The sequence below is a fragment of the Cibotium barometz genome, chromosome 2 (assembly GCF_041138505.1).
Source record: "Cibotium barometz isolate CiBa-2024 chromosome 2, ASM4113850v1, whole genome shotgun sequence".
Classification (NCBI taxonomy): Eukaryota; Viridiplantae; Streptophyta; class Polypodiopsida; order Cyatheales; family Cibotiaceae; genus Cibotium; species Cibotium barometz.
The window spans coordinates 29,820,370-29,848,220 of NC_141047.1; the positions used below are offsets into that span (position 1 = coordinate 29,820,370).

General features: G+C 43.8%; 1 protein-coding gene across 2 annotated transcripts; it reads right to left on the bottom strand.

Annotated features, from left to right (window-relative positions):
- Positions 1–4,662: 4,662 nt before the first annotated feature.
- Positions 4,663–27,634, bottom strand: LOC147640913 (E3 ubiquitin-protein ligase COP1-like). 2 transcript variants are annotated; one of them, XM_086816577.1, is made up of 13 exons: positions 26,604–27,634; positions 13,787–13,864; positions 13,445–13,600; positions 12,974–13,348; positions 7,108–7,280; positions 6,917–6,982; positions 6,692–6,770; positions 6,457–6,612; positions 6,273–6,371; positions 5,987–6,091; positions 5,628–5,807; positions 5,394–5,504; positions 4,663–5,200 (listed from the first exon to the last, which is right to left on the bottom strand). In XM_086816577.1, exons 1-13 carry the CDS (start codon positions 26,895–26,897, stop codon positions 5,033–5,035), a joined length of 2,040 nt encoding a protein of 679 aa, XP_086672703.1. In that variant the 5' UTR covers positions 26,898–27,634; the 3' UTR covers positions 4,663–5,032. The 2 variants fall into 2 exon arrangements, 1 of the variants encoding a protein (XP_086672703.1); XR_015268603.1 differs by having other exon boundaries at positions 4,780–5,200; positions 5,394–5,529.
- Positions 27,635–27,851: the final 217 nt, after the last annotated feature.

A 27,851-nucleotide genomic window follows, 5' to 3' on the forward strand; every position in this document is an offset into this window, starting at 1 on the left:
CATGGGCCGACCAAGTGTGAACACTAGTCACATGTACATAAGTAAGTTTCTCAATAAGAAAAGTATAATCATTCCCCTTTGCAATAGATTGTATGTGAGCTCTCTCTCTCTCTCTCTCTCTCTCTCTCTCTCTCTCTCTCTCTTGCATGTGATTTGTTATAATCTTGCATTGCGTGATGGAGTGTAATTGTGATTAGGATATGATTAGTGGTTTTCTTTTGCATAATCTTTTCTTTTTCAAGTGAGTGTGCGAGATTACCAAAGTAGAGAGCCTCTTCTTGCTCCCATCATAGCAAGATTGAGCACACTCTTTACAACCCATTGTCTATGGAGCTCTCCGGTGTAACAACGGAGTGAGGATGCAGATGATCGGCTAGCCACCCACTACCGCAAGAGGAAGTTGCAGATTACCACCACCTACGGCTCTTTGGCAAAATTCCCAACGACAAGTTAATCAATGGAAGACAAGGTAAGTGCTTATTAATTAACAAAACTTAAAGTTTTATGCTCTGAAATATCCTACTTATTCTTGTGTGAGTGTTATGTTTGCATACACTATATATTGTATACCCTTATAATTTTAACGAACCTTGATGTTAACCAGTCACCTAGTGGTCAATAGACTCAAACCCAAAAAAAAAAAATCTAAAAAAAGACTCATTAAAAATGAGATGATAATTTGATAACAATTTGAACCATTTCCAAGGAAAACAATTCAAAAAATATTGAAACGTAAGGATTTGTATTAGAACATAATGTTGATTTAGTGTGTGAGACTTTTTCCAAGCTGAAGTAGCAAGTTTCCTATTAAAAAAAGACCTTTTTTGGACCAGGAGTGCTATTTTGTAAAGACATTAAGACCTTTGTAACTGTTAGCAACTTATAATGTGATTTCCTTTTTAGAAAATGAAAGATCAAATTTGATATTATGATGTGATTTTATTATTAGAAAAGACCAAAATTGGTATTATGAGTAACCATCAAAGAAAAGTCATACCTACGGGTTGACGAGGAAATATCTTCTTTATAAATCTATAAGGAAAAAAGAGAGATAAATTAAGGAAATTGCAAACCATGATGGAGTGATTATCTTGCAAAATGTCTACACCACTAACTATGCCAATCAAATATCATAGTTTATGAATGGACTAAAGAAAACATGAGTCACATAATATGAGTATGTAAATAAAAATAAAAGCCTAGAAGCATTAATTGGGGGAGCAGTAGAAATGGAGAATATCAAATTGAAAAAGAAGGACAAAAAGCATCAGAGATATAACAACTTGGACACAAAATCCAAGATATCAAAATTCAAGTTCAAAATGTTCAAAACACAATCAATGTATAGCATGTAATGCAACAAGGCATAACTAGAAAATGTGTCCAATTTTGTAACAAGGACGAGAAGTTGTTGATCTCTTGTAACTAGTTTGGCAATAACTTAGTACACTAATCCAAAACCAAATGTGGTGATCGAATTATAATTTAAGAAAGTAAGATCTAAGGAGACTAAAGTGACACATATACCACTAAAGGAAGAAGTCGAAACTAAACAAAAGAGAGAAGTTGATAACACTCCTAGAGAAAAAAACTTATGCAACGAAGAAGAATAAACCAAATAAAAAACTAAGACCAAAGATAGTCATTGAAAATTTGATTCCCCAATAGTCTAGCACAAGCCTAAGTAATGTATTGCAAGATCCATAGAAAGTTCCAAGAAAACCATTGAAAGATAGAAAGGGAAGAAAAAAGTGGAAGTAGAGGGAAGAGAAGAGTGAACAAACAAACAAAAAGTGGAAGTAGATGGAAGAGAGGAGTGAACAAACAAATGTAAAAGAGAGAAATAACTCTTAATAAGAAAACATAAGTTACAAAAACAAGATGACAAATACAAATAAATAACAAGCCATGGAATCTAGATAATTAAGCAAACAAGTGAGAGTGTGACTGACAAGAACAAAGTTAAGGAAGAAATACAAGAAGCCAACAAGGACAAGGTTGAAGAACTTGGGAGAGAAGAAAGCAAAACAAAGAGACTAGCAAGAAAGGGCGAGTCACCACGTTAACAAAAAAGGAAGGCCAAGGTAGAGGATGGACCAAATTTATCAAGGCAACAAAAGTTATTACCAAACTAAAAATTGTGGAGTCCTTTGAGCAATAAGTTGCAATAAAAATTTTGGGAATCAGTTGAGAAGATTTGCACATAGGCTAAGGAGGAGAACATTATTTCAGATGATGCCAAGGTGTTCTTGGCAAGTGCTTGTTATGCTTCTATGGTTGATGATGTTAATATCACTATTTGAGTAAATTGCAATATATATACATTGAAAGGAATTATTGTGGATAAAACATGAGTGAATATTTTGGATAAAGCTACCTGAAAGAAGCTAAATCTACAAGACCTCATCATTCTAAGTAAATATGATCGATCTAAGCCTAGTTCACTTGTGGGAATATTCAAGTACTAATGACACTTGAAATTTTACTTTTAAATAAGCATTATCATTACTTTAAAGATGGAAGGGAGAATTCCCATACAATGCTCTATTGGAAGATCATGGTTGAAAATACAAACAATGATGCATGACTACGACCAAGATAAAGTAACTTTCTAAGTGGATGGGCAAATAATCCCCACACACTAACAAACTGTTACATAATGGATAGAATATGAACCAAAAACATGTAACCATTTATATGATACTGATGTGTGGACATAGGCTACTAATAGACCGGGGCACTTTTTCCCTCGTTTTAGGAAGTTTTTTTCCCGAGCGTATGTGTGCACTCTTATGAGTGTGTGCAAGTGACCTTGTTATATCACTTCACTTGTAATTCACTCATTCTCATCAATCTACTTTTGAGTGTTGTACTTCCATCTCTCTCTCCTTGCTTGTTGCATCTATAGTTTTCTTTGTCATAATACAGGTACTGAATCATCACCCCACCACCAGAGGTATCCGCTAGTGAACCCAAGCACACATGGAGAAGCAACATGGCTGCAAGCAACAATATCAAGTGGCTTTACATGCAATCACATTACCTGAGACCCTTGTTATCAGAGCCATAAGGGCACCAAAAGCAGTTGTACCATTTCCAGATTCCATACACTAGTATCCAGCAAATGTCAAGAGGACATCATCATTATGAACGAGAAATCTCTTCTATAAGCCAACCTCGTAAGCCTCAACACCCTCACCCGGAGTTCAGCTTAATCAATACCACAAGCATACCAAGAGTTGCAAGCAACTACCCAAAGAAGACGAGCTGGGAGAGGAGCTACAGCAAGCCAAACACCAGGAGAATCAAGCTTGAAGACAAGTGAAGGAGATGCAAGCAAAAGTCAAGACATCAGAAAAATTAGCAAAGGAAGCCAAGAAGCTCCTCTGAGCTGAGAGGAATGCTAACATAGAGCTACAGTTCCACCTGAGTAGTTGACAGCCAAATATTGACAACTCAAACGGAAGTATGCAAGAGCAATCCCAGGAAAGGGTTATCAAGAATCCAAAGGATAAAGACCAGCTGCAAAGGTTCGGAACTACCAAGACCACCACACTCTAAACCTGAGGGCCAAGCTTCAAGAAGAGCTAAGCAGCAGCCCATCTTGATGGAGATTCCTCCACAACAAAGAACCCCTAAGTGAGGCTAAGAGAGAGTTGGCCAGTCTACAACAACCTAGCTTTTACAATTCCAAGCTCAACATACCTAACACCCAACCCACATTAAAGTGTTAGAAAAAATCCTAACCTTCAAGCTTGACAACACGGTCCACTCACCCAAGCTGAGGCAGGTTACCCCAGGCAGTCTTAAATTAATCCCTATAGATGTAGAGCACTTGCTCGGCAACAGGAAACCTCCAAGCAAGGATCTACAATATCCATCAAAAAGTCATGGTGAGGAGCGAGTAAAAGAGGTGTGAGCCAACCACAACATCACAAACATGTCTCCTCAATGAGCCAAGGTCTCATTCAAACCATAATTCACACATGAATCACCCGTTATTGGGATTCACACAAATTCTTGCCTGGCTTTGGAAGGTCATAGTGGTAGGTTATGAGGACTATTCCTTCATGAGTAAAGTGCACATAAGTATGAAAAACATTAATTCCTGCAATTTCTGTTAATGGACCATTGCCGAGATTTTGGTTGTTGCCAAGTATGTTAATGCAACTGGGCATAATGACAAATCTAAGCTTAGAAAACAAGTTAAACATGAGTATCTTACAAAGCTTCTCGTAACTTGCTAGAAACAACAATAAGGCTGTACAATTGAAGGCTATCATAAGAATAGTCTAGAATGGCAATCTTTTAACATTACCAAGGGAGAACTCTAGCTTTGCTTACTCTAGAAGAGGCCTCAACATGAAGGATTTAAGATGACATTACAGGCCTCTCCACAAGATCTGACATAATCAACTCAGTCATTGACAAAACAATCAATAACCCATGATGATAACATTTTTCCTTTCTACTCCCATGTCGTAGGAAAAACAATCACAAATGATAATAATACTCCATTTTCAAAGCATTTGATGATGGCAAACTAAGGGATGGCTCTATCTTCGCTTGCTCTACAGGAGGCCTCAAACATGAAAGGTTTAAGAGTGCATTCTAGGCCTAAACACGACATTTATTTAATCAACTCGATCATTGACAAGACAATCACCCAATGGTAATTCTTCGATATTACTCAATTTTAGTGAGATGCACAAACGTGTACGCACAATGGCAATCCGAATAATATTCAGGATCTGTATCCAGCACCCAATGTGTGAATTCAAAAAAAAAAAAGTAATTACTCCTTTTTGAATACTTTAATGTACAAAGTGCCCTCAAAGGTAATAGAGGCTTGTATGCTACAATTGGATGGAAAAAATGATGACACAACTCCATCTTCACAGGCCCTGATGGCACTTCGTCAACAGAGCCTCAAAAGTATGTACAACACACTGCATAATTGCCATATTTGACATGGTGTCGTACATGACAAACCAGCACAAAATTGGAAGGGTATATTACCTCAAAAAGTAAATCATGGAGCTAGGACGAGCACCTTAATTGTACCTTGGCTGTTGGCAGCAAGCATAGTTGGACTCTCACTCTTCCAACAAACTGCACTTATGAAATGAGACGTGTCATCATCGCTGTCGTCAAGGTCTGAAGACCCGAACCTATGCCACGCTGCTGGTTTCGAAATTGCCTGATCCCAAAAAGTTGCATCTTTAGTCCTTCAATCTTCATTCCTGCTACTTTTCTATTGAGTGCTTGTAGCAACATAGTTGCAATACTAATCAGCAGCCTAGGAGGATTATTTAAAGCTGTGTACTTGAACATACGCAAACATTTGATGACACAGCATACATACGCATGCATGTATGAATAAATGAAAATACCTTGTGGTAAACAAACACTTCATTTGTTTCACTACCGCAGGCAATGTAGTCATTATTTACAGAAAGCCCGACAAAGTTCTTCTCATTTGTGTGTCCTTGCAAGGTCCGTAACTGCAAGCAGGGGTAATGGGAATACCTAATTACAAATCATCATTGATCTCAATAGTGGTTGTCAGTCCATAAATATCTCATTAAGATAGATGTCTCGAGACAAAAGAGTTTAATAATGTGTACATGTGAATTCTCTTTCACGTCCCAAAGACGGAGAGTGCTGTCCGTAGATGCGGAGGCCAATTCCGTAGGGGAGATAAACTTTACATACGAGACTGTTTTCCTATGCCCACTGAACACATGCAATGGAGCACGGGTATTCCGCAAATCATAGTAATGAATGTGATGATCAGCTGAACCAACCTACAAAATGGAGAAAATCAGTTACTAGTCCTTGCTCACTATCACAGGCTACCACAGCCCGTGACCTAACTCTTTGCCCCATATGTGCATAACACACTTACATACAAGTATGATTTTATGGTGCTGGTATACACACTGCTTCACGGACACACGTGCCATTTCATAGACACACAACATACCGCCAGGTAGTTGCTGGATCCAGGGTTGTACTTGACACAGCATATATTGGCCTTCATATCGATATCAAGCACACTTGATTCCTGCTTTGTACACCAGACTTTCACCTGGAACCCTCTCAAAGCAAAGAGAAGACAAACAAATCAGCTAGAAAAACATAAGCATTCACCAAAAACACACGTGCACACATACACATGCATGCACATGAACATGCCCACACGCATGCCCATGCACCCACACATACCACACACAAAGACCCACCACATGCTGCAAAACTCAAATGTGTACCTTGCAATCATCACTTCCCGAGACGAGCATTGAAGGGTCTGTCCGTGAGAAGTCCACACTCCATGCACGTTTCTCATGTTCCTCATAATCCATGATGCTCTGAATCATTACAAACAGATAAATCAAAATATAAAACAGAAAAACAGGCTTAAAAAATTCAATGCATGACCGGTTAGAAGGTCACCTGCTGTGTATTTACGTCCCACACAGTTACGATGCCTTCGTAATCACTGCTAGCTATATGATTCTTTATATATTTGTTCCAGCTGAGACAGCTGAGCTTTGATCTTGTTGACATCTCCACGACCGGAAAATGCATCTCTGCTGGCACATTTACTATCTGTTCAAAAATATGAACAAGCACCTTAGTAATCAATCTAGAATTCCTCCCACTCCACAAGTTACAGCCAGCTACAAACCGTGGAGAACTCGAAGATCTTTATGCGCCTTGACACGCCAGCAGTTGCAAACAGCTTATCATCTCGATCAAACTCAATGCTGCAAGGTAATCCAACATGAAATCTACCCCAAAATCCAGAAAACTAGAAAAATGCAGCAGAGGAAAGGGGGAGGGGAAAGGGAAAGTGTGTAAGTGTGTAAGTGTGCATGGGTTGGTGGGTGGGGGCAGTGGAGAAGAAACTTACCTTGAAACAATGTTAGAAGAATGGAACAAATCACCCTGACGGACTTCTGATATCACTCGCAGGCGGCTGTAGCATTGCATTGACATAAAAAGTGTATAAGCATCACTACTCAATGGATAATTCTCATGCTACATTAAGGCATAATCAAACAAAATAATTGGCATGAGCACATGGTTGGTGGTGTGGGCAACCTATAGCGCGTGAAAGAATTCAGAATGCTTTGAAAGTCTTTGAGGCCTGCACTGCCAACATCTGTGTCACTGACATCTTTATCTTTCTTGGAATTCAAGTCTAGTTGCCTTGGCCACTCGGGAGACGCCATCCGCCGTCTTTTCAGCAGGTAGCATTCTTGCAGGTCTTCGAACTGTTGGCATTACAAAATCCTCTTTATATATGACTAAGACCACTGATACTACAAGCTTGACACAGATACCCATTTGTATAGAATGATTCACATGACACATATATAGAAAAGCAGATACACGCTCATTTTCACATAAGCATGTAGTTGGGTAAAGAGATAGGGCCCTTATACATGGCTGCCTATAAGAAGAGAAATTATAGCCGCAGATTTTTCTTGGAAGAAGAAACATCACCTGCTACTTAATTTTCATCTAAATGAAAGGGCTTTCTCCCCTAAAATTTTCATCTAATTTTCATCTAAATGAAAGGGCTTTCTCCCCTAAAATTCCAAGCTTGAGAGACTTCAAATATCACCAGCTGGGCATGTGCCATGAGGAGGTGCCCGTGGACATGAGCTATAGGAGGTGGCCGAGCTGGACAGGATCCCCGAGGCTTGCCCCATGATAAGATAACTGTGGTATATAATCTGGCAGGTAGAAATAGGGATTTGGTCAAGTATGGCAGATTTCCATATAGCCTTGGACCCCAGACATGCGCTTGGATGAGATTCCCAAGATGTTTTATGGAAATTTCCCATTGGATTTTGGTCCACCATGGCAAGTCACTAGGGAGCTTTGGACACCAGACAATGGTAGCATAGTTGCAGGGAACGGCCGTTGCAGGGCCTTGCAATGTGGAAATGCCGTTTCCTAGGGCATGGCCTGTCAGAACAACTAACGTCATCCTGGCCGTTGCGCAATGGCAAGGAAATGGCTACAAAACAGTCAGATCCGTTGCGCAGCTGCCATTTTCAGTTGTGAAAGAAAAGGAAACAACACCCAATCAAAATTGGCCCCAATTTTACATTTTCCCCCCTTAATTTTATATTCCCCACCTGATTTTCCATTTCCTTAACATTCCCCCAAAGTTGTCTTTTCCTATCCTCAATTTCCCACCAATCTAATATTTCCCCCCTCAATCTTATGGTTCCCCCTAATTTTACATTCCCCCTCTCCTCTATTTAGACTTATTCCTTTAAATTTATGTATTTTCATTTCCCCAAAATTGTCGTTTCCTGGCCAATTCCATTTCCTGATTTTGAGCCATTGCCATTTCTTAGAGGCCACCATTGTCACTGGCATTTTTGTTGCATGCAACTATGAATGGTAATAAAGATGTTATGCCATCTTGTTTGTACAGCAAGGCTTCCACGCATGCAAGAGGGTCAATCCAATCCATTCAAAGTCAAGGATGGAAGATACCACCATGTTCACACCCCAATCCATGTCCCTAGCTCCTGCAGTTAGCTCCACTAGTTGTTTGTAAGCCACCCGAAAACCTCGGCCCAAGCATCCTAGACTATGGCCACCACACAAGACTGCCTAACTCGGCATTTTACATTGGGCTAAGTCAACACCCAACAAGGCTTCTTGCCACCTGCCACACAGTGCCTATCCCAATAACACCAAGGGTTCATGGTAAAGCCCGATATTCATTCCCCTTTCGACATCCATAAAAAGAAACAAGACCATGCAACAAAATAGATTTCATCATGGTTTGGCAAAGACCTCGAAAAATTTAAAATTTACTAGTGAGGGGTTTTACAAAAAAGTACTTTGAAAACAAGTGTCATGACTTAGGGTCTTTGAAGTCAAGACTATTGAGCCACTCTTGGACCCACCAATGTGTGTGCAAATTCAAACATGAATCCCGCGTAGCCAAAACCTCCTGACACCACTTGACAACCCCACAGTCATTGGTTGGTGAAGGCATGGAGCACCCATCAAGCTTGGACCCGCCGACGCTATGCTCTCTCAAGGGATCCTAGATAACGCGCTCCTGATTATTTTCCAGTTGTTGGGAAAATTGAGTTTATTTGTGTGAACAACTCTTAGAGGTGAAAGTGTGTAAATGTGTGTGAACAGGGGCTTATAAACACCAGTGTGTTTGTGTGTGTACACGGTGATGTCATTGGCTTAGCCAAGTGTCATTGCCCCATGAGTAGAGTGTTGAGAAAGATAAGGCATTCAGCCTATAAAAAGGCATTGTACTTTGAAGGTTAAATAATCAATCATAAGCTTTCATTTGTGCATGCAATCATTTGCTCTACAGTCTATTGAGTTTACTTCTCTCTCTTTCATCTCTCTTCTACTCACAGCAAAACACTTCCACCCTCCATAGCCCTTCCACCATGAATGCTAACCCCAAGGTTGTGGCCCATATTTGGTGTCAGAGTCTCTACACATCAGCCCGCCATTATCACCCATGGCCAATCTCTAAGTGACCTCTGAGTATGCCATCACCGGCCTACCACCTACTACCTCCACTTCGCCCACCACATGCTACCGCCGCCACCACCACCAAACTTGAGTGGAGTTAGTGCAGAGCCTAACCTTACTTCAACTAGATTTGCGCACACATGGTTCTGGAGTGCAAACAAGGTACACCGTAGAGAGCAGCTCCCCACCGAGCTCAACCAATAGGATACACTCTACAGTAGGGCACCACTAACAATTTAGCTTTAAAGCTTAGGGGTGGCCTAGGGAATGTGCAAGATTTTCCTTTTCTCGCACCTATGTCCATTGCTTGCTTATGTAGGGTAGAGCCCCTAGCATCACAAGTGCATAAGGTCGGGTTTGGGAAAAAAGAGGTTTTGGGTTCTCTCCCTCATCAATCGTCCCTAGCTATTTGTCGTGGATGTAGAGGCAATGATGGCTATATTTTCCCGCATGATGATAGAACAAATGGAGCACCAAGAACCCCTCATAAATGCTCGCTTCCAAGAGCTCGGGCACAAGTCAACCTATGTCTACCGCTACAATTACTACAAGTGGTTGATGACTTCGAGCCTGAGGTCGGGCAGCCAACTCCCTCTCCATCGGCTCTCGCCCTACCGCTCATGAAGCGACTGAACAAGCACTAGTTGACAAGAGATGTCATTTGGGTTGGCAACAATCTCCTTCATGGTGTCATAGTTGCCAAGGGTTTTTTTGAGATGCGTTTCATAAACGTTTCTTTCAAATCCCAAATGTTTCAAAAACGTTTCATACAAAGGGGCGGGGATACAGGCCCCAAAATTTATATGTAAGTTTATAATATGCAAAAAACATGTTGCCTTGCCTACAAAACAATATTAAAAATGCATCATTTACATATTAAAACATGTTTACAAGTTAACTAAAGATTCAGGGAGCTCTCTGGATTAAAAAATGCCCAAATCGTACTAATAGCAAGTGGGAGGAAAAGAAACACGTTTCATTCAAAAGAAACATTTCTGAAACATTTCGTTTCATAAAAAATGAATGAAACACGTTTCTTTGCATGGTGAATTCCGTTTTCTCATGTCTGTCCCAGGCAGGAGGAAAAGAGCACGAAAAAAATCTACCATCAAGAACACTAGACACAAACAACATAGGGATTTCCAATTTTCAAATGTTCATGGACAGGCTTCATCATCTGGCATACACCAAATCAAACCAACTTCGTTGTCTATCGATGGACATCAAACTCAGTAGGGTCATTGCCTACGCTTCATTATGATGAAGACAAGTCCCACCTCACCAACAAGTTAGTAGTTTTTGATCCCACAACAAAAGACCCTCCAAAGCATGACCGGAAATTTTACTAGGATTGCATCAGGAGCTTCTTGGTTCACATTCCTCCGCAGGCAGTTGAGGAGGTTGACAGGAAGCCCATTGTGTGGAATGACTTGATCTTGGATGCATTTGGTAGACCTCTTGGAGCAGCCACGCATATTCAGTAGGCTGCCTGGGAGACTCTTCTCCCCTCCGTGTTGGATTGGAAGAGGCTCATGAGTCTCATGGAGGATGAGAGAATGCTTCACAACCAACACTTGAGTGGCATTAGTCAAAGGATTACGCAAATGAATGCAGCCATACCTAACCCCTGGATCACAGGGAACTTCGTGGAAGGGCCCCATCACTTATGGTTTGGGGTATTCTCAAGGACGGGTACCTATCCAAGTAATGTGCCTTCCCACTTTGGGTGAGGATGATGTACCGATCTTTTACGCCATTCAGGACAGATGGCTCTTGAAGAGAAGTCTTGAGCAAGATATCATTGAGGGTCCAGCGGTCCGGCCGGTGAGAATGGTGGGCAGGGCAGGGCAGGGCAACACGTCTATATTGATCCAACTCAAGGGATGATTAAGGACTCTTGGAGCCTCTGGTTATATGATGGGTGTCCTATCAGATACTTGCACTGGGACCCCAGTGAGTGGGCGTGGAGGGATGCTTTTAACCCCATGAAAAGCATGCCCTTCTTCAGTTACACTGTGTGGAACACCACACACTTGGTTTTGGGACAAATCCAGAGTGTCCCTACTTCTAGACCGCATTGGGAGGCTTATGGGATTCAAGGCGCTTTTTGGTGGATGTTGTGTCACTCATACAGGGAAACGAAGATTTCCTCTTTTATTTGGCTTTCTCTACATGGTGGACTTGCCACCAACCAGTGGAGATCAGTCATTGGGGCTAGCCTAACTTGTCCGAGATGTGCACGAGCTTAAAAGACAGTTTACCATTTCTTATGGGAGTGCAGGGAGGTATAGAGGATCTGGACTGCAATAGCACACCTTTTTGGAAGGATGAGGAGGGATGCCTACAATTTTTTTGGTGCTATTGTTTCGTTGACAGAGTCAGACCCACAAATCAAATTTGAAGGGAACAACAGAGATATGATTATGCAGGTTACCAAAAGAGTGGGTCGGCAATGTCATCTTCAGGACAAGCCAGAGTCAGGCTACGCACCTCCAGCACAGAGGTTGGACACTGCATGGGAGATCATTGCTAGCATCACAGCCTGGCACATCTGAAGGGTAGCTGCACTGAGGCCATGGAGGGCACTTTGGTTTATGATACACAGTGCATTTGCAGGATCTCGTGTGATATTATCCACGTGCTCATGGCCACAGATCTTCGAGGGCCATAGAGAGAACATGGCCAATTTATGAGAGAATGGGATCATGAAATTTTTTTCACTCTCTCTCTTATGGCGCCTTGCTGGCAGCACAAGGCACCCGATTGGTTGAGATTTCCCCCTTGCTTGGTCTGAAATCTCTCTTTGTAAAAAAAAATCATAATTAATAGAAGTTTCTTTTTCTTTTTTCTTTATCCTCTCTCTTTTTTTTTTTTGGGGGGGGGGGGGGGGGGGGGGGGGGGATAAAAGGGGGCAACCAGCCCTAGGGAAGCCTATTTATAAGTGACCCAGCAGTAGTACATGTGTGTTTCAGTCCATCATCAGAGACGCAAACCTACAACAGGTGCTGTCCAATCCACAGTCCATCGTACTCAACTTACATCTGTAGCAATAAAGCAATTACACACCTACAGGTAGGGGCCCTTAAGTGGGTTGGATTGGGACCCAATCCGGTGCACTTCATGGACACACACACGGTAACACTTGTGGTCTTCTAGACCCTTTGGTCTTTTGTAGATGTTAATAGAACTTTCTTTCTCTCATCTACCCTCTCTTCATTAAGTGTGTTGCAACATTAATCTGTCTTTAATCATCAGTTCTTCCCCAGTGCACGTAACAATACCACCTCGAGGCAACAAGCGTTAGACAAGCAAACAGGGCAGGAAAAAATATGAGATTAGCAGAAGTTTACAGAATGAATAGTGGTGTAACAGGTATGAAAGGTGCTCAAAAGGTGCCTTAATCTTCATCTCGGTGTAATCGGCTGTAAAAGTGCACCTGGGCCAAAACCCTTTTCTTCTTTGCCATCGCCATGCCTGGAGACGGTGCCGGACCCTGAGAATTGGAAACGCAGTCAACTGATCCACCATACAGTAGGTTCCTCTTCTGTGTGGTTATAGAGGACACCCTCTCTCTGCTATCCCCTTTCCTTGAAGCAACCACAGCCGTGGCCACCCCTGGCTCATTTTTTACCTCAGCAGCAACATTCCCACTGCTAGGAGTCACAACAGCTACATGGCCCAAAGTGGGACTCGATCCATGTAAGAGCATGCGCAGCTTCACTGCATACCGTTCCCTGGCTCTCAAAAGCTCCTGTCTCTGCTTCTCAACTGTTGCAATGTCTTCTTTTATGAACTGCGAATCGGCTTGCACCTGGAAAGATGACACACAAACTTTGTAAGAAAAGCATGCACCATCATCGTAATCAGCAGACAAGTTTCCCTGTTAATGAATCTGCTGAAATCTTACCTCATGTAACTCTTCCTGTTTTTGCTGCTGAAGTTTATGTAAAAAATGAAGAAGGATTCCCATATTTGTCTCCGCCTCTTCTTGCTCAGCCTTCCTTTTCTTCTCAGCAAGAAGAGACAGCAATGAATCAAGCTCCTTCACAGAAACTTCGGCTCCCTGCACAATACAAACCTTAACTACAAAAATTGCATGAAAATATTGTATAAGCATGATCTAATAGAAAATAAAAGTGCTTGTAAAAATTATTATACTACCCATCCTATAATAGATTAGCTTGTGTAGTCTATCACCAGTTGACCATACAAGGACTGAAGTAAGGACTGGAGTATCTCAAATGCAAACCTCTTGAAGGTAAACCTTGAATTGTTCCAAGGGTGTCACATTGCTCACAAGTTGGCATGCCGAAACTTTCTTCAGAAGCTGCACGTCACGACAACACAAAGTTAGTCATTGCAAGGACGAGAAAACAAAGGTTGTGAACCTAGCACACACTACAATGATTGAAACACTCGCTATCTTCTAGCACAGGAATGCTGCCTATTAACCCTAATTGCAGCAATTTGTAATTAAGCAAAGATTAGGCATAAACATCAGAAGCCCTAAATTAACAGAGGGCTTGCTTCCTTTATTCACCTTCCAACCTTAGTATTGGATCTGGTACTAGCCCGGTGAGAGAGACTTGTGGGTCATCCCCATGTTGTGCTCGGCATCACAGATCTTGTGCCTCGACATCGACATCGACTTGGATATCCTACATCGGCATATCTGCTTGTTTTGTATTCATTGATTGTATTGATCCAGGCCAGCGTGCCCGTGGATTGTTCCTAAATAAATTCTTGAAAGGAGGCGGGGCCTGTTCCCCGCTCAATGTGGTGTACTGTGCAAGATCCCTATTCCCTTCTCTCTCTCCCCTCTCTCTCTATATCTTTATCTCTTGGACACGTGGTTGAGTCTATCGCTGTACGCCCCACTCGGCTTGGCAAAGGTTGAAGTACCCCTGCTTGTTTTGTATGAGGAACTTTCACCTTTTAACATATCTGACATAATTGGACATGTTGGTAGACATCCCGTCGCATTTTAGGCCAATAGAATGATCTCTCTAACTTCTCCAAGGTATTGTTAATACTCCTATGACCTCCGACAAGAGAATCATGGACATCGTGGAGAAGGACTTGGCACTTTTCTTTTAGTACATCGAGATGGTTCTTGAAAAACAACCAACCATCCTGTATACTATAGTGGCCCGCTTCTGAACTAATGGCCAACTAATATTGAGTCCCAAATTCTTTCGAATCCGGATATTATGCCTTCATGATGTCCAAGTCTTTGCCTTGAATTTCCAGCACAATGGACTCCTGCAATGTTTGAATTGTGCCTTTTCGACTAAGAGAATCGGCATCAGGGTTGTTCTTACCACGGACACATTCAATCATTCCCCCAAATTGTTAGAACAATTGACTCCATCTGAACTGCATGTCACTCCATTGGGCAACGAGTGGTTTGCAACCATTTAAGTGCCTGGTGATCTGTCTTAACTATGAAGTCCATCCCGTAAAGGAAGTACTTCCAATGTTTAAGCGAGCGGTCATCACCCCCAAAAGCTCTTTGTCATACACCGAATAATTCTTTTCGGCATTATTCAATCTGCGGCTATAGTAAGCCACTGGCCTACCATCTTTCTGTAAAACACCTCCAATGGCAAGGTTACCAACATTAGTAATCACCTCATAAGGATCATCCCATGATGCCAACTTCAAAATTGGTGACTCTCAACTTTCTTCATTGCCTACTAGAATGCCTCTAAAGCCTTGCCCGTGACGGACACTTTCTGACGACGAGTCTTCATGCCCTTGAGCAAGTCGGTGAGAGGTGTTGCAAGGTCAGAAAACTTGTCCATGTGTGTGTTGTAAGCCTGACAAAGACCCACGAATGAGGAGATTCCTAGGCTGTAGTGGAAATATCCCAACTAAGTGGCCTGTATCTTTTCAGGATCGAGGCTAATACCTGATGAACTCATGATGTATCCCACGTAATGGATTTCTAGTACTCCAAACTCACTCTCTGTTCCTTTTCTTATGGCTCATTGGGCCAGAATGTGGGAAATGAGTGGAATTCCAAGAATACTCTGATCCCCGCGATTCATGATGGGCTCAGGAAAACCTTCAACAATAGTGAAAGTATCCTGCCTCCAATCAGCTTTGTGCCTCCATAACTTCCTGTTGGCTGTTGGGGTAAAGGCGTTATGCCCACCCTTATAGTGTGTACAAGCCCATAAGTTATAGTACATAGTACACTTAGTACTTTTAATGTACTAAGTGCACTATGTGTACTAGTGCAATATACATGTGTGATAGGGGAGTCACACACTCATGCTTTTCATGAGTTGACTTATCCCCACAACTCTCTCTCTCTCTCTCTCTCCCTTGCTTCTCTGTGTATGTCTCCCATGAATGAACTCTAAACCCTAATATCTGTTTTCTCCCCATCAACTGGTATCAGAGCCTTCAACTGGAGCACACAGTCGAGCTGACAGTGAAGCGCAGCAATGTTTGAGATTTGAGCTTCTTGTAAGGAAAGAGAGTGCTGAGCATCGCACAGTACTGCACAGAGGGCAGGGCGCCAGGCAAGAAGGCGTGGGCTGCTCAGCTGCTGCCCAGGCACAGCCACGCTGCCCAGCAGGTGCAGCCACGCTGCGAACTGTAACCAGGCGCATAGCCAGGCATAGACGTAATCCAATCGGGCGTTGAAGGGCAGGCGCAGGTGGAGAAGAATCATTAGCGCTGGCCACTCGTGTTAAGCGCGTGAGTGAGCGTAGGCGAAGGAGCTTGCAGCAGCGACCAGATATACGCAGGCGAAGCAACATCACTACCCAATTTGCGTGTAGCGCGTAAGTGCGCTAGGCGAGCGAAGCGCTACCAGGCGGGCGTTGCATCACAACGCAGGCGACAAGCGCATTTGATCGGCTGGTCCACATAGCGTGACGTTGAGCGTGGGAGCTGATCGTGGGGTTCAGCCAGGTAGGGCCACGCTGCCCAGCAGCAGCCACGCTGCCCAGCAGAGGGCTGCCCAATCAGGCAGCGCAGAGGGCTGCCCAGCCAACCAGGCGCAGCCAGCTCAACAACAGTCACCAGCAGCACGTCGTCCTAGCATCAGCAGTACCTTCAACATCCACACAGTCAGTGTGTGCAGCACCTCATCAACAGCAAAAATCGACACCCCCTCTTCCTGCAACAGCCTGCAAATTGAAGGAAAATCAGAAATTTCAAGGTATTTGCCTCAATTTTTTTTTGGGATTTGCAATTGAGCAAGTACAATCAACAATTGAGCAGGTACAGGTGCCCAATTGCTCAATTTTTTGAGCAAAATTGGCAAAATTGGGTGACATTGGTCACAATCAGGCTAAATTTGCAAGAAATTGGTCAAATCAGGATCAATTTGCAGGAAATTGGATGTCGAAATTTGGGGCTTTTGATGTAATTGTGCAATTAAGCACTCATACATGCTGTATGATGTGAAAAATCGCACATTTGGGCAAAATTGCAGCAAATTGCAGTGCAAATCAAGGGGCTTTTGTGCCGATTTGGTTGATTTGCATGCAGGCAATCGCGTTTGATGCTGTGGATAATGTGTTGATGCCTTACAAGCACTCAATGTGCCTGTAAATCAAGGGGCTTTCATGTATTTGATGTATATGTGGCCAGGGGGAAGCATCGTGAACACTCTGCATGCCTTCATGTGTGTCAATGTACCATGCATGATCAGAAATTGATCTCAAATCAAGGGGCTTTTCAAGTTTGTATGCTTGTTGAGCTTGGCAAAGCAGCAGGCAAGACATTTATGCCTTGAATCCTCAAAAATCAGCTTGCAGTCAAAGGGCTTTTGCCCAATTTCTGTTCGGGACTGTTGTATGCAGTGTACGGGACTGTAAAAGTCTGATTTTCACTCATTTGGACAGCCAAGAGAGCATTTATTGCTATTGTACCTGCTGGTACAGATTTGGCACAGCTTTGTGCATGTTTTGGCATGGCTGTACACTGTTTTGAGTGATCAAAAGGTTCAAATTCAGCTGCTGAAATTGCCGGTACAGGTTTGGTACATCATTGGTGAGCGCTTAGTACTGCTGTACAGTACTTTCAAAGGGCAAAAGAGCACGTTTAAGGTGCTGTCCAAAATCTGCAGCAACCAGATTTTGGTGTTTTCATCACAAAAAGTGGGAGAAAAGTTGCGTTTGTGCTTCCGCAGTGGGAGATAAAGCTTGGGAGAACATTTGTGAGCACTTTGTGTGCTTTGGGTGCAGTGTTTGCACATCTTTTGGTGCAGTGTTTGCACATTTGCAGGGAGTCAGGCATTGACAGGTTGCATTTTGCTATGGCAACCACAGGTGAGAGCTCTTCATTGCTTCACATCAAGAAGCTTGAAGGCTCGCATAATTATGATATTTGGCAAACCCAGTGCTACAATGTGTTGCTCCAGAAAAAGCAGCACAAGCCTATCAAAGAAAGGGGTGTGATGCCCGCTTCTCTTACAGCTGAAGAGTGGGAAGATATGGATGAACTGGCAAGATCTACTATCATGTTGTCTGTGTCAGATTCATTACTTTTCAGCATTCGTGAAGAGAAGACAGCTTGGGGAATGTGGCAGAGATTGCAGGACTTGTATGCCCAACAAAGTGCCTCAAGCAAAGTGTATTGGTTGAAGAAACTCATAGGCCTTCAGATGAAGGAAGGGGCATCTATGACAGCCCATCTCAATGAGTTTAATGGTATTGTCAGCCAAGTCATTAATCAAAAGTTGGCAATGGACGATGAGTTCAAAGCCACTTTTTTGTTATGCACTTTGCCAGAGAGTTGGAACACATTTAGGACAGCCACTAGCAATTCGAATGCTATGCTGTCATATGCAGATGTTGAGGGTGCTCTTCTTCAAGAAGAGATGAACAGGAAAAACAACTCTGTTGGAAAGTCCAATGCAATGAATGCACGTGGGAGATCCCAGCAAAGGGGAAAAAGCCAAGAAAGGGGAAGGAGCAAGTCTCGCTCCAAAAAGGATTTGGAATGCCATTATTGTGGCAAGAAGGGACACATTAAAAAACAATGCTACAAATGGAAAAATGATCAAAAGGAAAAGGGAAAAGGCAAAGACAAAGAGAAAGATGAAGCCAAAGATGTAAAGCCAAAGGGCAAAAGTGGAGTCAAGATTGAAGAAATCAATGTGTCACATGCAGGTGGCAGTGAGGATGAGGTCCTATTTACTTCTTCACTTGATGCCCATTCACTTCTTACAGGTGGTCATGGTATGCACTCATGGATCATTGATTCAGGTGCCTCCTTTCATGTCACAGGTTGCAGAGACTTGTTTGTCAGGTATACTGCTGGCAATGAAGGAGTGGTTTATTTGGGTGATAACCATGCATGCAAGATTCTTGGCAGAGGTGATGTAAGGCTTGTATTTTCAGATGGCTCACAGCTTATGCTCCATGATGTCAGGCATGTGCCTGAGATCAAGAAGAATCTGCTTTCTACCGGACAGCTTGATGATGCTGATTATGTTACCACATTTGGTAGTGGAAAGTGGAAGATTAGTAAGGGCTCACTGGTTGTTGCCAGAGGCTCTAAGGTGGACACTCTTTACTTCATGCATGCAGGTGTTTGTCACCATGCTAATGTAAATGCAACCGAGCTGCCGGAAATTTCTATGTGGCATAGCCGGTTGGGACACATGAGTGTCAAGGGAATGGAGCAATTGTCTCGTTTGGGTTACTTGCCTTCTCTAAAGTTTTCAAGTTTTCAGTTTTGTGAGCATTGTATATATGGTAGGCAACTACAGTGCCCCCACAAGAAAGCTCTTGGACAGAAAGATGCTCAGTTAGAGCTTGTGCATACAGATGTATGTGAGATGCCTCAGCTTTCTTTGGGAGGGGCAAAATATTTTGTGTCTTTTATTGATGATGCCACACGCAAGGTGTGGGTTTATCCTCTTCGTCTGAAGAGTGATACATTCTCAGTGTTTCAGAAGTTTGTTGCTCTTGTTGAGAATCAAACTGGCAAAACACTGAAGGCTTTGCGTTCCGACAATGGTGGAGAGTATATGTCCAAACAGTTTCAGGACTTTTGTGATGCTAAAGGCATCAAGAGGGAGCTCTCTACTCCTTATGATCCTCCACAAAACGGGACAGCAGAGAGGATGAACAGGACCATACAGGAGAAGGTCCGTTCTATGTTGTCACATGCTGCATTACCTCATGGTTTTTGGGCTGAAGCTGTTATGACAGCCGTTCACCTTATAAACAGGTCACCTAACACGAGGCTTGGTGGGAAAGTGCCAGAAGAAGTATGGACAGGGAAGCCTCCGTCATACAAGCACTTGAGAGTGTTTGGTTGCGTTGCGTACGTGCACATACGCAGGGAAATGCGCACCAAACTTGATCCTAAGTCTCATAAATGCATATTCCTAGGATATGGTGACAGAGGTGAAATGGGGTATAGACTTTGGGATCCCACAAATAGAAAGATCATACGCAGCAATGATGTCATTTTTGATGAAACATGCATGTATAAGGAGCCTGCAAGGCAACAGGAGCCTGGCAGAGTCATCTTTGATGATGATGGACATCATGGACAACAACAAAGGGCTGTAAATCAGCCATTACAGCAGGAAAACCAGCCCTTAAATGGTGCTGAAAATGGTCCAAATGGACAGCCAGAGATGGCAGAAGATATCCCTATGGATATACCACAGTTAGAGGATATACCGGGCATGATTTTTCAGCCTTATGGCATGGAACAGGAGCCACCAATGGGTGATATGCAGGCTGGACAGCAACCTGCAAATGATGGTCATTGGGTACGGAGGTCCACTAGACCCTCCAGAGCCCCTGACAGGTTTGTTCCAGGGGTTGACTACTTGATGCTCACTGACTGTGGGGAGCCCTCATGTTATAAAGAGGCTTTACAGAGGGCAGACAAGGCTCTATGGGAGCGTGCCATGAAGTCAGAGATGGATTCTCTGCATAAAAATGGAACATGGAAGTTGGTGCCTTTGCCTGCAGGCAAGAAGGTTTTGCCATGCAAGTGGGTATACAGGCTCAAAGTTGCATCAGATGCTAAGCCAAGATACAAAGCCAGGTTAGTGGCTAAGGGCTTCAAGCAGGAATATGGTGTGGACTTTGAAGAGATCTTCTCTCCAGTGGTCAAAATGACCACACTTAGAGCTGTGTTGGCTTTGGTTGCGCATGATGATCTGGACTTGATTCAGATGGATGTGAAGACTGCTTTTCTTCATGGTGATCTCCATGAGGAGATATATATGCAGCAGCCAGAGGGTTATGCAGTGAGTGGAAAGGAGAAGCTTGTATGCAAGCTGAAAAAGAGTCTTTATGGGCTCAAACAGGCACCAAGAGAATGGTATTATAAATTTGATACATTCATGAAATCTCAGAAATTCAGGAGAAGTGACATAGATCACTGCTTGTACACCAAAAAAGCTTTGGATGGCAGTCTATTGATCCTCATCTTGTATGTTGATGATATGTTGATTGCCGGGAAATCTCGTAAAGAGATGGATGCATTGAAAAAGAGGCTGCATGAGACCTTTGATATGAAGGATCTGGGTGATGCAAATCACATCTTGGGTATGCGGATACTTCGGGACAGAAATCAGCATGTGTTGTATTTGTCTCAGAAGGAATATATTGGCAAAGTTTTGCAGAGGTTCAATATGGACGGGGGGAAGAAGGCTAGTACTCCTTTGCCTCCATATGTGAAACTCAGTGCTATGGACAGCCCACAGTCAGATAGAGACAGGGCTGATATGGCCAAGATTCCCTATGCTTCAGCTTGTGGCAGTCTCATGTATGCCATGGTTGCTACTAGGCCGGACATTGCATTTGCAGTGGGAGTGGTTTCTAGATACATGGCCAACCCTGGCAAGAAGCATTGGGAAGCAGTGAAAGGTGTCATGAGATACCTGAAGGGCACACAGGATTTGTGCATTTGCTTTGGCAAACAGGATGCATTAGTGCATGGTTACACGGATTCGGATTATGCCGGTCATCCAGATAACCGGAAGTCTACTACCGGTTATGTATTTACATTCACAGGAGGTGCTGTGTCATGGATATCCAGGATGCAGAAGTGCACTGCCTTATCTACTACAGAGGCCGAGTATATTGCAGCCACAGAGGCTTGCAAGGAGGCATTATGGCTATCTCGGTTAGTGGTTGATTTGGGCTATACAGGTGATATTCCATTGTTGCATTGTGACAGTCAGAGTGCCATTCAGTTGGCAAAGAACCCTGTTTTTCATGCAAAGACGAAGCATGTGGATGTGAAGTATCACTTCATCAGAGAGGTGATAGAGAACAAGCAAATTCAGCTTGTTAAAATTCATACGGATGACAACCCGGCTGATTTGTTGACGAAGAGTTTGCCTCCGGAGCGGTTTGCTCATTGCAGACACTTGATGGGCATTGGATGAGGCCATTTTCAGCCTTGATATGGCCTTGTATATTATCATGTACATGCTGATTTTTTCTTTTCCTTTACTTAAGGGCACTTTGCCTTTAAGTGGGAGGTTGTTGGGGTAAAGGCGTTATGCCCACCCTTATAGTGTGTACAAGCCCATAAGTTATAGTACATAGTACACTTAGTACTTTTAATGTACTAAGTGCACTATGTGTACTAGTGCAATATACATGTGTGATAGGGGAGTCACACACTCATGCTTTTCATGAGTTGACTTATCCCCACAACTCTCTCTCTCTCTCTCTCTCCCTTGCTTCTCTGTGTATGTCTCCCATGAATGAACTCTAAACCCTAATATCTGTTTTCTCCCCATCATTGGCTTTCTTCTTGATGCGATTTCTCTCCTGACATGGTGGAGCTTAGGTGTGTTGGGTCACCTGATTGCCTGGAGAGATGCTTCAATGAATTGCCTGGAGAGAGTAGGATGCTGATTGGTGCTTGACCTGCTGAATGCTTTGCTGAATTACGGAATGATGAATGAGGATTTCATGCACCTGCTTTTATATGGCTTCACGCAGCTGGTCGGTCCAATCATAAGCTATCGGCCTGTTTTAATGACAAAAAATGCTGAATTTACAACATTAAATGCTGCACTTCGTATCTTTTGCTGTTATTTGTCCTGGCCGACTTCTGCCTATTGGCCGACCTGCTTCTGCCTTCATTTATGTTGTGGCCGACAGGTGATCTAGGGCCCCCATGGCTGGCCGACTGCAAGTAGGGGCAGAAGTAGGCAGCCGACTGGCTGCCTAGGCCCCTCCATGGCCTAGGGTAGCATCTAGGCTGACTTCTGCCTACTGGCCGACCTGCTGCTGCCTTCATTTATGCTGGCCGACAGGTGCTCTAGGGCCCACATGGCTGGCCAACTGCAAGTAGGGGCAGAAGTAGGCAGCCGACTGGCTGCCTAGGCCCCTCCATGGCCTAGATGCTGCCCTTTGTGGGTAGCATCTAGGCCGACTTCTGCCTACTGGCCGACCTGCTGCTGCCTTCATTTATGCTGGCCGACAGGTGCTCTAAGGCCCACATGGCTGGCCAACTGCAAGTAGGGGAAGAAGTAGACTGGCTGCCTAGGCCCCTCCATGGCCTAGATGCTGCCCTTTGTGGGCTGCCATGCTTATGGGGTGGCCTTTGGCTGTCCCATACAGCAACGGCAGCTTGCAGTTCAAGAGCTCAATACTCTTCTGGTACTTGCGAATTTCTCTAAGGGAAAGGGTTCCAGGCCTGTATTTGTGGGCTTCTTCACAAATCACACTAAGAAAAAACTAGAGCATCATTATTATGTACCTAATACTTGATTAGGACCTAATCTATCGAGGTTAGGAGAGCCCTGAGATTAGGAGTACTAGGGTGATAAAGGTGGCTAGGGTTCATTATTAATTGATCCATGTTTATGAATCGATGGTTATTGATACCCACAGTAGTCACTATATAAGTGACTTACGGGTTATTATCTTTATGGCTTGGGCCTGTACGGGTAGGCATTCATGGTATGGGACACCAGGGTTGACTGGCATGGATCCGTGGGAGTGAGCCTTAACCCTTGGCTCAAGAGAGGTTTGCGGACGCAGACCGTGGTTGGGTGGTGAGCTTGCTTGCACTCTTCTATGTTGTTTGTACTAATCCTTGTGTTTAGCTCGTGTTTTAGGTGATCCTACGGGAGATTGTCACAATTGGTATTAAAGTCAACCTAATTACGGAGACAGGAAAGCAAGGTTTGCATGTCTCATGTGTGTTTTTCAATTATGTCGCCCAACCACACGTATTTCTCTCAGTAGTCGTCACCAATAATCTAAGTGTTTTTCCTTGGTTTTTGCTGGCACGATAGGATGAATGTGGATTTTGAGAGAGGGAGGAAAGAGTGAGAGAAGTACACTGTAATATGCGGAAGCTTCGGAGAAGAATCGGTAACTTCAATACTCAGAATTCAGCACTCTTTTCGCGACGAAAATTAATGCACAAACTGAAAGGAGATGTGCAAAAAATAGAGAGAGAAGGGAGAGATGGAGAGGACACAGTATTGGGTCCCAATTACCCTCTGTAGGGCCCCCACCACGGATGGTGTATTTGCTTTATTAGAATGATGAGAAATCTGAAACAAAATACAGCAGCAATCTTGGACCTTTTCTTGGTTGGGAATACCCTGCCCTTGACCTGAATCCTTCACCCCTTTGCGTTAGCAAGCCCTTGGCTGTCTTGGCCCCTTGGATTGCTTGAGCACTTGGTGAATGATGAGATAAATGAATGGGATTGTGGCCTCCACTATTTATACTACTTCCCAACAGCAGTCGGCCAGTAGATAAACAGGCAGCCAGCACAAATGTCCCACGACTGGTGAAAATTCAGCAATAAATGCTAAAAATATTCACATAAAATGCTGCCTTTTTTCCTTAAAAGGCTGGACATGATGTGCCTGCTTCTGATTGGCTAGACACAATCCAAGGGCTGGGCAGCCTGTATGGGCTGCCCCATACATGCCCTACAGCCATATAAAGGCTGTAAACTCTTGGAAATTGCCTATCTTTGCCCTAGGGCTGTCCTACAGCCTCTCCATGGCTGGTGGGTTCAGCCTGGGCCTTCCTCGCCCTCATGGGGGTGGTTCTACAATCCAAGGGCTAGGCAGCCTGTATGGGCTGCCCCATACAGGCCCTACAGCCATATAAAGGCTGTAAACTCCTGGAAATTGCCTTATCTTTGCCCTATGGCTGTCCTACAGCCCCTCCATGGCTGGTGGGTTCAGCCTAGGTCTTCCTCGCCCTCATGGGGGTGGTTCTACACCATTCCCATGCCCCCACTCAGATCCGGGGTAGCCCTATGGGCTGGCCCTTTGTCCTAAACACTATCTACTCACAACGATCTGGCATCCGGTACCATACCAGATACACAGAACCACTGACATCATTCTAGAGGGAGACTCACAGCGCGGACTGGCACTGTTTCATGTGCAGGACAATGCACACCTGACCTTGGACTCATGTGCAGGACAATGCACACCTGGCCTCGAACGACTGAGATGGATCCCTGGCTAACTCGTCCCGGACTGGGCTCACATGGGACCAGTTCACCATCCCAGGTCCTGCACCTTCTGTACAAAAATGTCTACGTGGCATCCAAGTGCGGGATGCACATGACATACACATATGTTAGAGACAACACATGTTCTCCTGTTATTTATCATTGTATGGGCTCCAATGTCAAAGGGCAAATATGTAGCCATAGTGTGTGTGTAATTACATGTGAACACTCCTTATGAGTGTGCTAGTGTGTGTTTGTGTGTGAATAGCCTCTTAGGCTTGGATTTGATATTGTGCAAGTGTATGTGCAAGTGCGTAGGAAGTTTCCCTAGGGAGACTTAGTCTAGATTTCATTGAGTCAAAAGACAGGCTAAAAAAGCCTATAGATGCATGTATTTGGTGGAGGTTTTATACATCAATAGAATCTTCATTGTATCGTGCAAATCCTCTCACTTGAGTTTGTGTTTCTCTCTCTAGCTCTCTCTCTCCGAGTGTCTCTAAGCTTCAGCCATGGCTATCTTCAAGCCACCATAGTTGTGCCCTAACTCTAGCTAGGTTGCATCATGCAGTGTAGGTGTGCATAAGAGGGAAAAACTGTCCGGAAACCCCTAGGTGCAGAAACCCAAATTTTCCTTTCTCATGTTTGCCAGAAAGCTACAGCAGAAGGTGTCGTTTTTGATTGGCTGTAGACAGGTTGTATGTTGTCACGTGGTAGTGTGTAATGAAGGCTCAAGAATAAAAGACAACTATGAGCTTAATGGGGTATGAATCATTTTACTAGTCAAGATTACACAACTTTTTGCTTCATGCAAGCTTCAATGGTCCTTCTCCCATATCAGATTACACGTGTGTACTCCATGTTAATTAATTCCTATTTCACCTATTAAACAGATTTCTCTATCTTTGGCATTGGTATCAGAGCTTGATCTTTGATCTTGGTCTAGATTGAGGGCTTTGTGTGAGCAATCTCTTGATCTTGTCTAGGGTAGTGGCAGTATTCTGCATGTGAACAAGAGCTTGAGTTTTGGCTATGCCTATGCGTAAGACCATGCCAATGATTGACAGTAAGACTACCATGACCAAGCAACCAATGGATTGAATGTTGTTTTTCCATCCCAGAAAAGATCTTAATTTGGTTATTTATAGCAGCATGGAAGAAGAGCTGAAGCTGCAATAGCCATTGTTCCCATACAAAAAGGCCGCATACGCCATAGCTTCACAAGGGAGATGAACCATAGATGTCTCACCTGTTTGCCCTAGCAATTTTATGAAGTTTGCATTATCACAATTAAGGTATGGTCAAACATAGTTTTCCTTGTGGCCAGGGTACTTAGAAAGGAAAGCTATGTTTGACCATACCTTAATTGTGATCATCCTAAATCACCTCTCCACTAGGTGATTGAGGATGATGTACAGATGAGCAGTTGAGGACCTTCAATGTTCTATGAAGAACCTTCCCATTACATTGGATTCAGAATACTCCTTACAGGTTTTGCATCTCCTCTGAAGTGTCACGAGTTGCTATTGCATGACAGAATTGAATGGGCTTAAAGTCTTCTCCTATATTCAGCTTTGTGCTCTTTTTCTTCTAAAATAAATGTCTAATGAACTCAAACAAAATTGGCATACCTTATTCAGAAGGAAATTGGGGAAAAGTTGAGCGGTGGTAAGGTAGAGTCCACAGCAGGGGCAGTTCTTCTTGTTGTTAAAGTGGGTCATGATGCACATGTAGCAGAAGCTGTGGCCACATGCAGTGGAGAAGGCGTCCTTCATGGTCTGAAAGCAGATTGGGCACAAGATATCCTTGTCAAGGTTGCATCTGGACTGCCCAGCATCAGTGTCCTCTGACCGGAGATCGGCTTTCACACCCGTGACAGACGGAACGTGGACACCAACTGACCCTTCTTCATAATGGGGATCCATGGTGGTGGTTTTTTAGGGGGGGGCAGGGAGAGAGGGAGAAAATCTCATCAGTTTTGTGGATTGCAGAGGTACAATGGGTACTGGGTCATGGTGGGCATGTTATAATGGGTATTGGGCCATGGTGGGCATGGGCATGTTGCAATGGGTATTGGGTCATGGTGAGCATGTTACAATGGACATTGGGTCATGGTGGGCAGCATTGGGTCATGATGGGAATGTTAGCCTAGTTTGATTTCGTTGCTCACAACCTCCCTTGGTGCTGGTTACCACCGTAGCTCACCTGTTTTCCAAACATCTATCAACTTTCTGTTGCCGAGAGCCAGAATAGCTTACCTGTTTCCAGACCATCGATTGAATTCTTGTTGCCTGTTACCACCATATCTAAAAACTGTGTCCCTCTTTATCTTCCTTGCAAAGTGGGCTACAATTGGCTACAGGTAAGAGAGAAAGAGAAAGAAGGGTGACGATTTAAGGTGTCGCAGGTGAACGGCGTCGATTCACTTGCACCTCCGCAATATCCCAACCCAACGGTCGTCGTGACGGAGGGGTGCAGCGGATTGTCCTCCAGACTACACCAGAACACACTCTTTTATGTCAGGCCAACCTGAGAAGCGTCACCATCCAGTGAGGCTTGGACACGTCACGCACAATAGTGAATGCTTTGTTCCTTAACCTCACGTAGATTACTTGTCCGTCAGGGCGGGCTAGCATACCCTCAAGGCACCAAGTCCCTTCGGATAGAAATCCCACCTCACACCCACCACCATACATTTTGGAAAGGAGGCCTTTCCCTAGAGTAGAGAGGAGTCCCACGGGACACTACCCCAGGGCAATGTCTAAGTGCGTCACAAAGCACTTGGCACCAACCGAAGGCTTACATTATGCTATATTGCTTTGTACTGAACTAAGTGCGTCACAACTCAATTAGCACCATCGAAAGGTTCTCTCTTTATG

What these genes read in the sequence shown, in the direction of transcription:
- LOC147640913 (XM_086816577.1), bottom strand. Translation starts at nt 26,897, where the DNA reads ATGGATCCCCATTATGAAGAAGGGTCAGTTGGTGTCCACGTTCCGTCT. An exon ending in AACAGGAAGAGTTACATGAG is followed by an intron (nt 13,349 to 13,444) that starts GTAAGATTTCAG and finishes TCATCTTTCCAG; the next exon opens with GTGCAAGCCGATTCGCAGTT. An exon ending in GGGACGTAAATACACAGCAG is followed by an intron (nt 6,372 to 6,456) that starts GTGACCTTCTAA and finishes GTAATGATTCAG; the next exon opens with AGCATCATGGATTATGAGGA.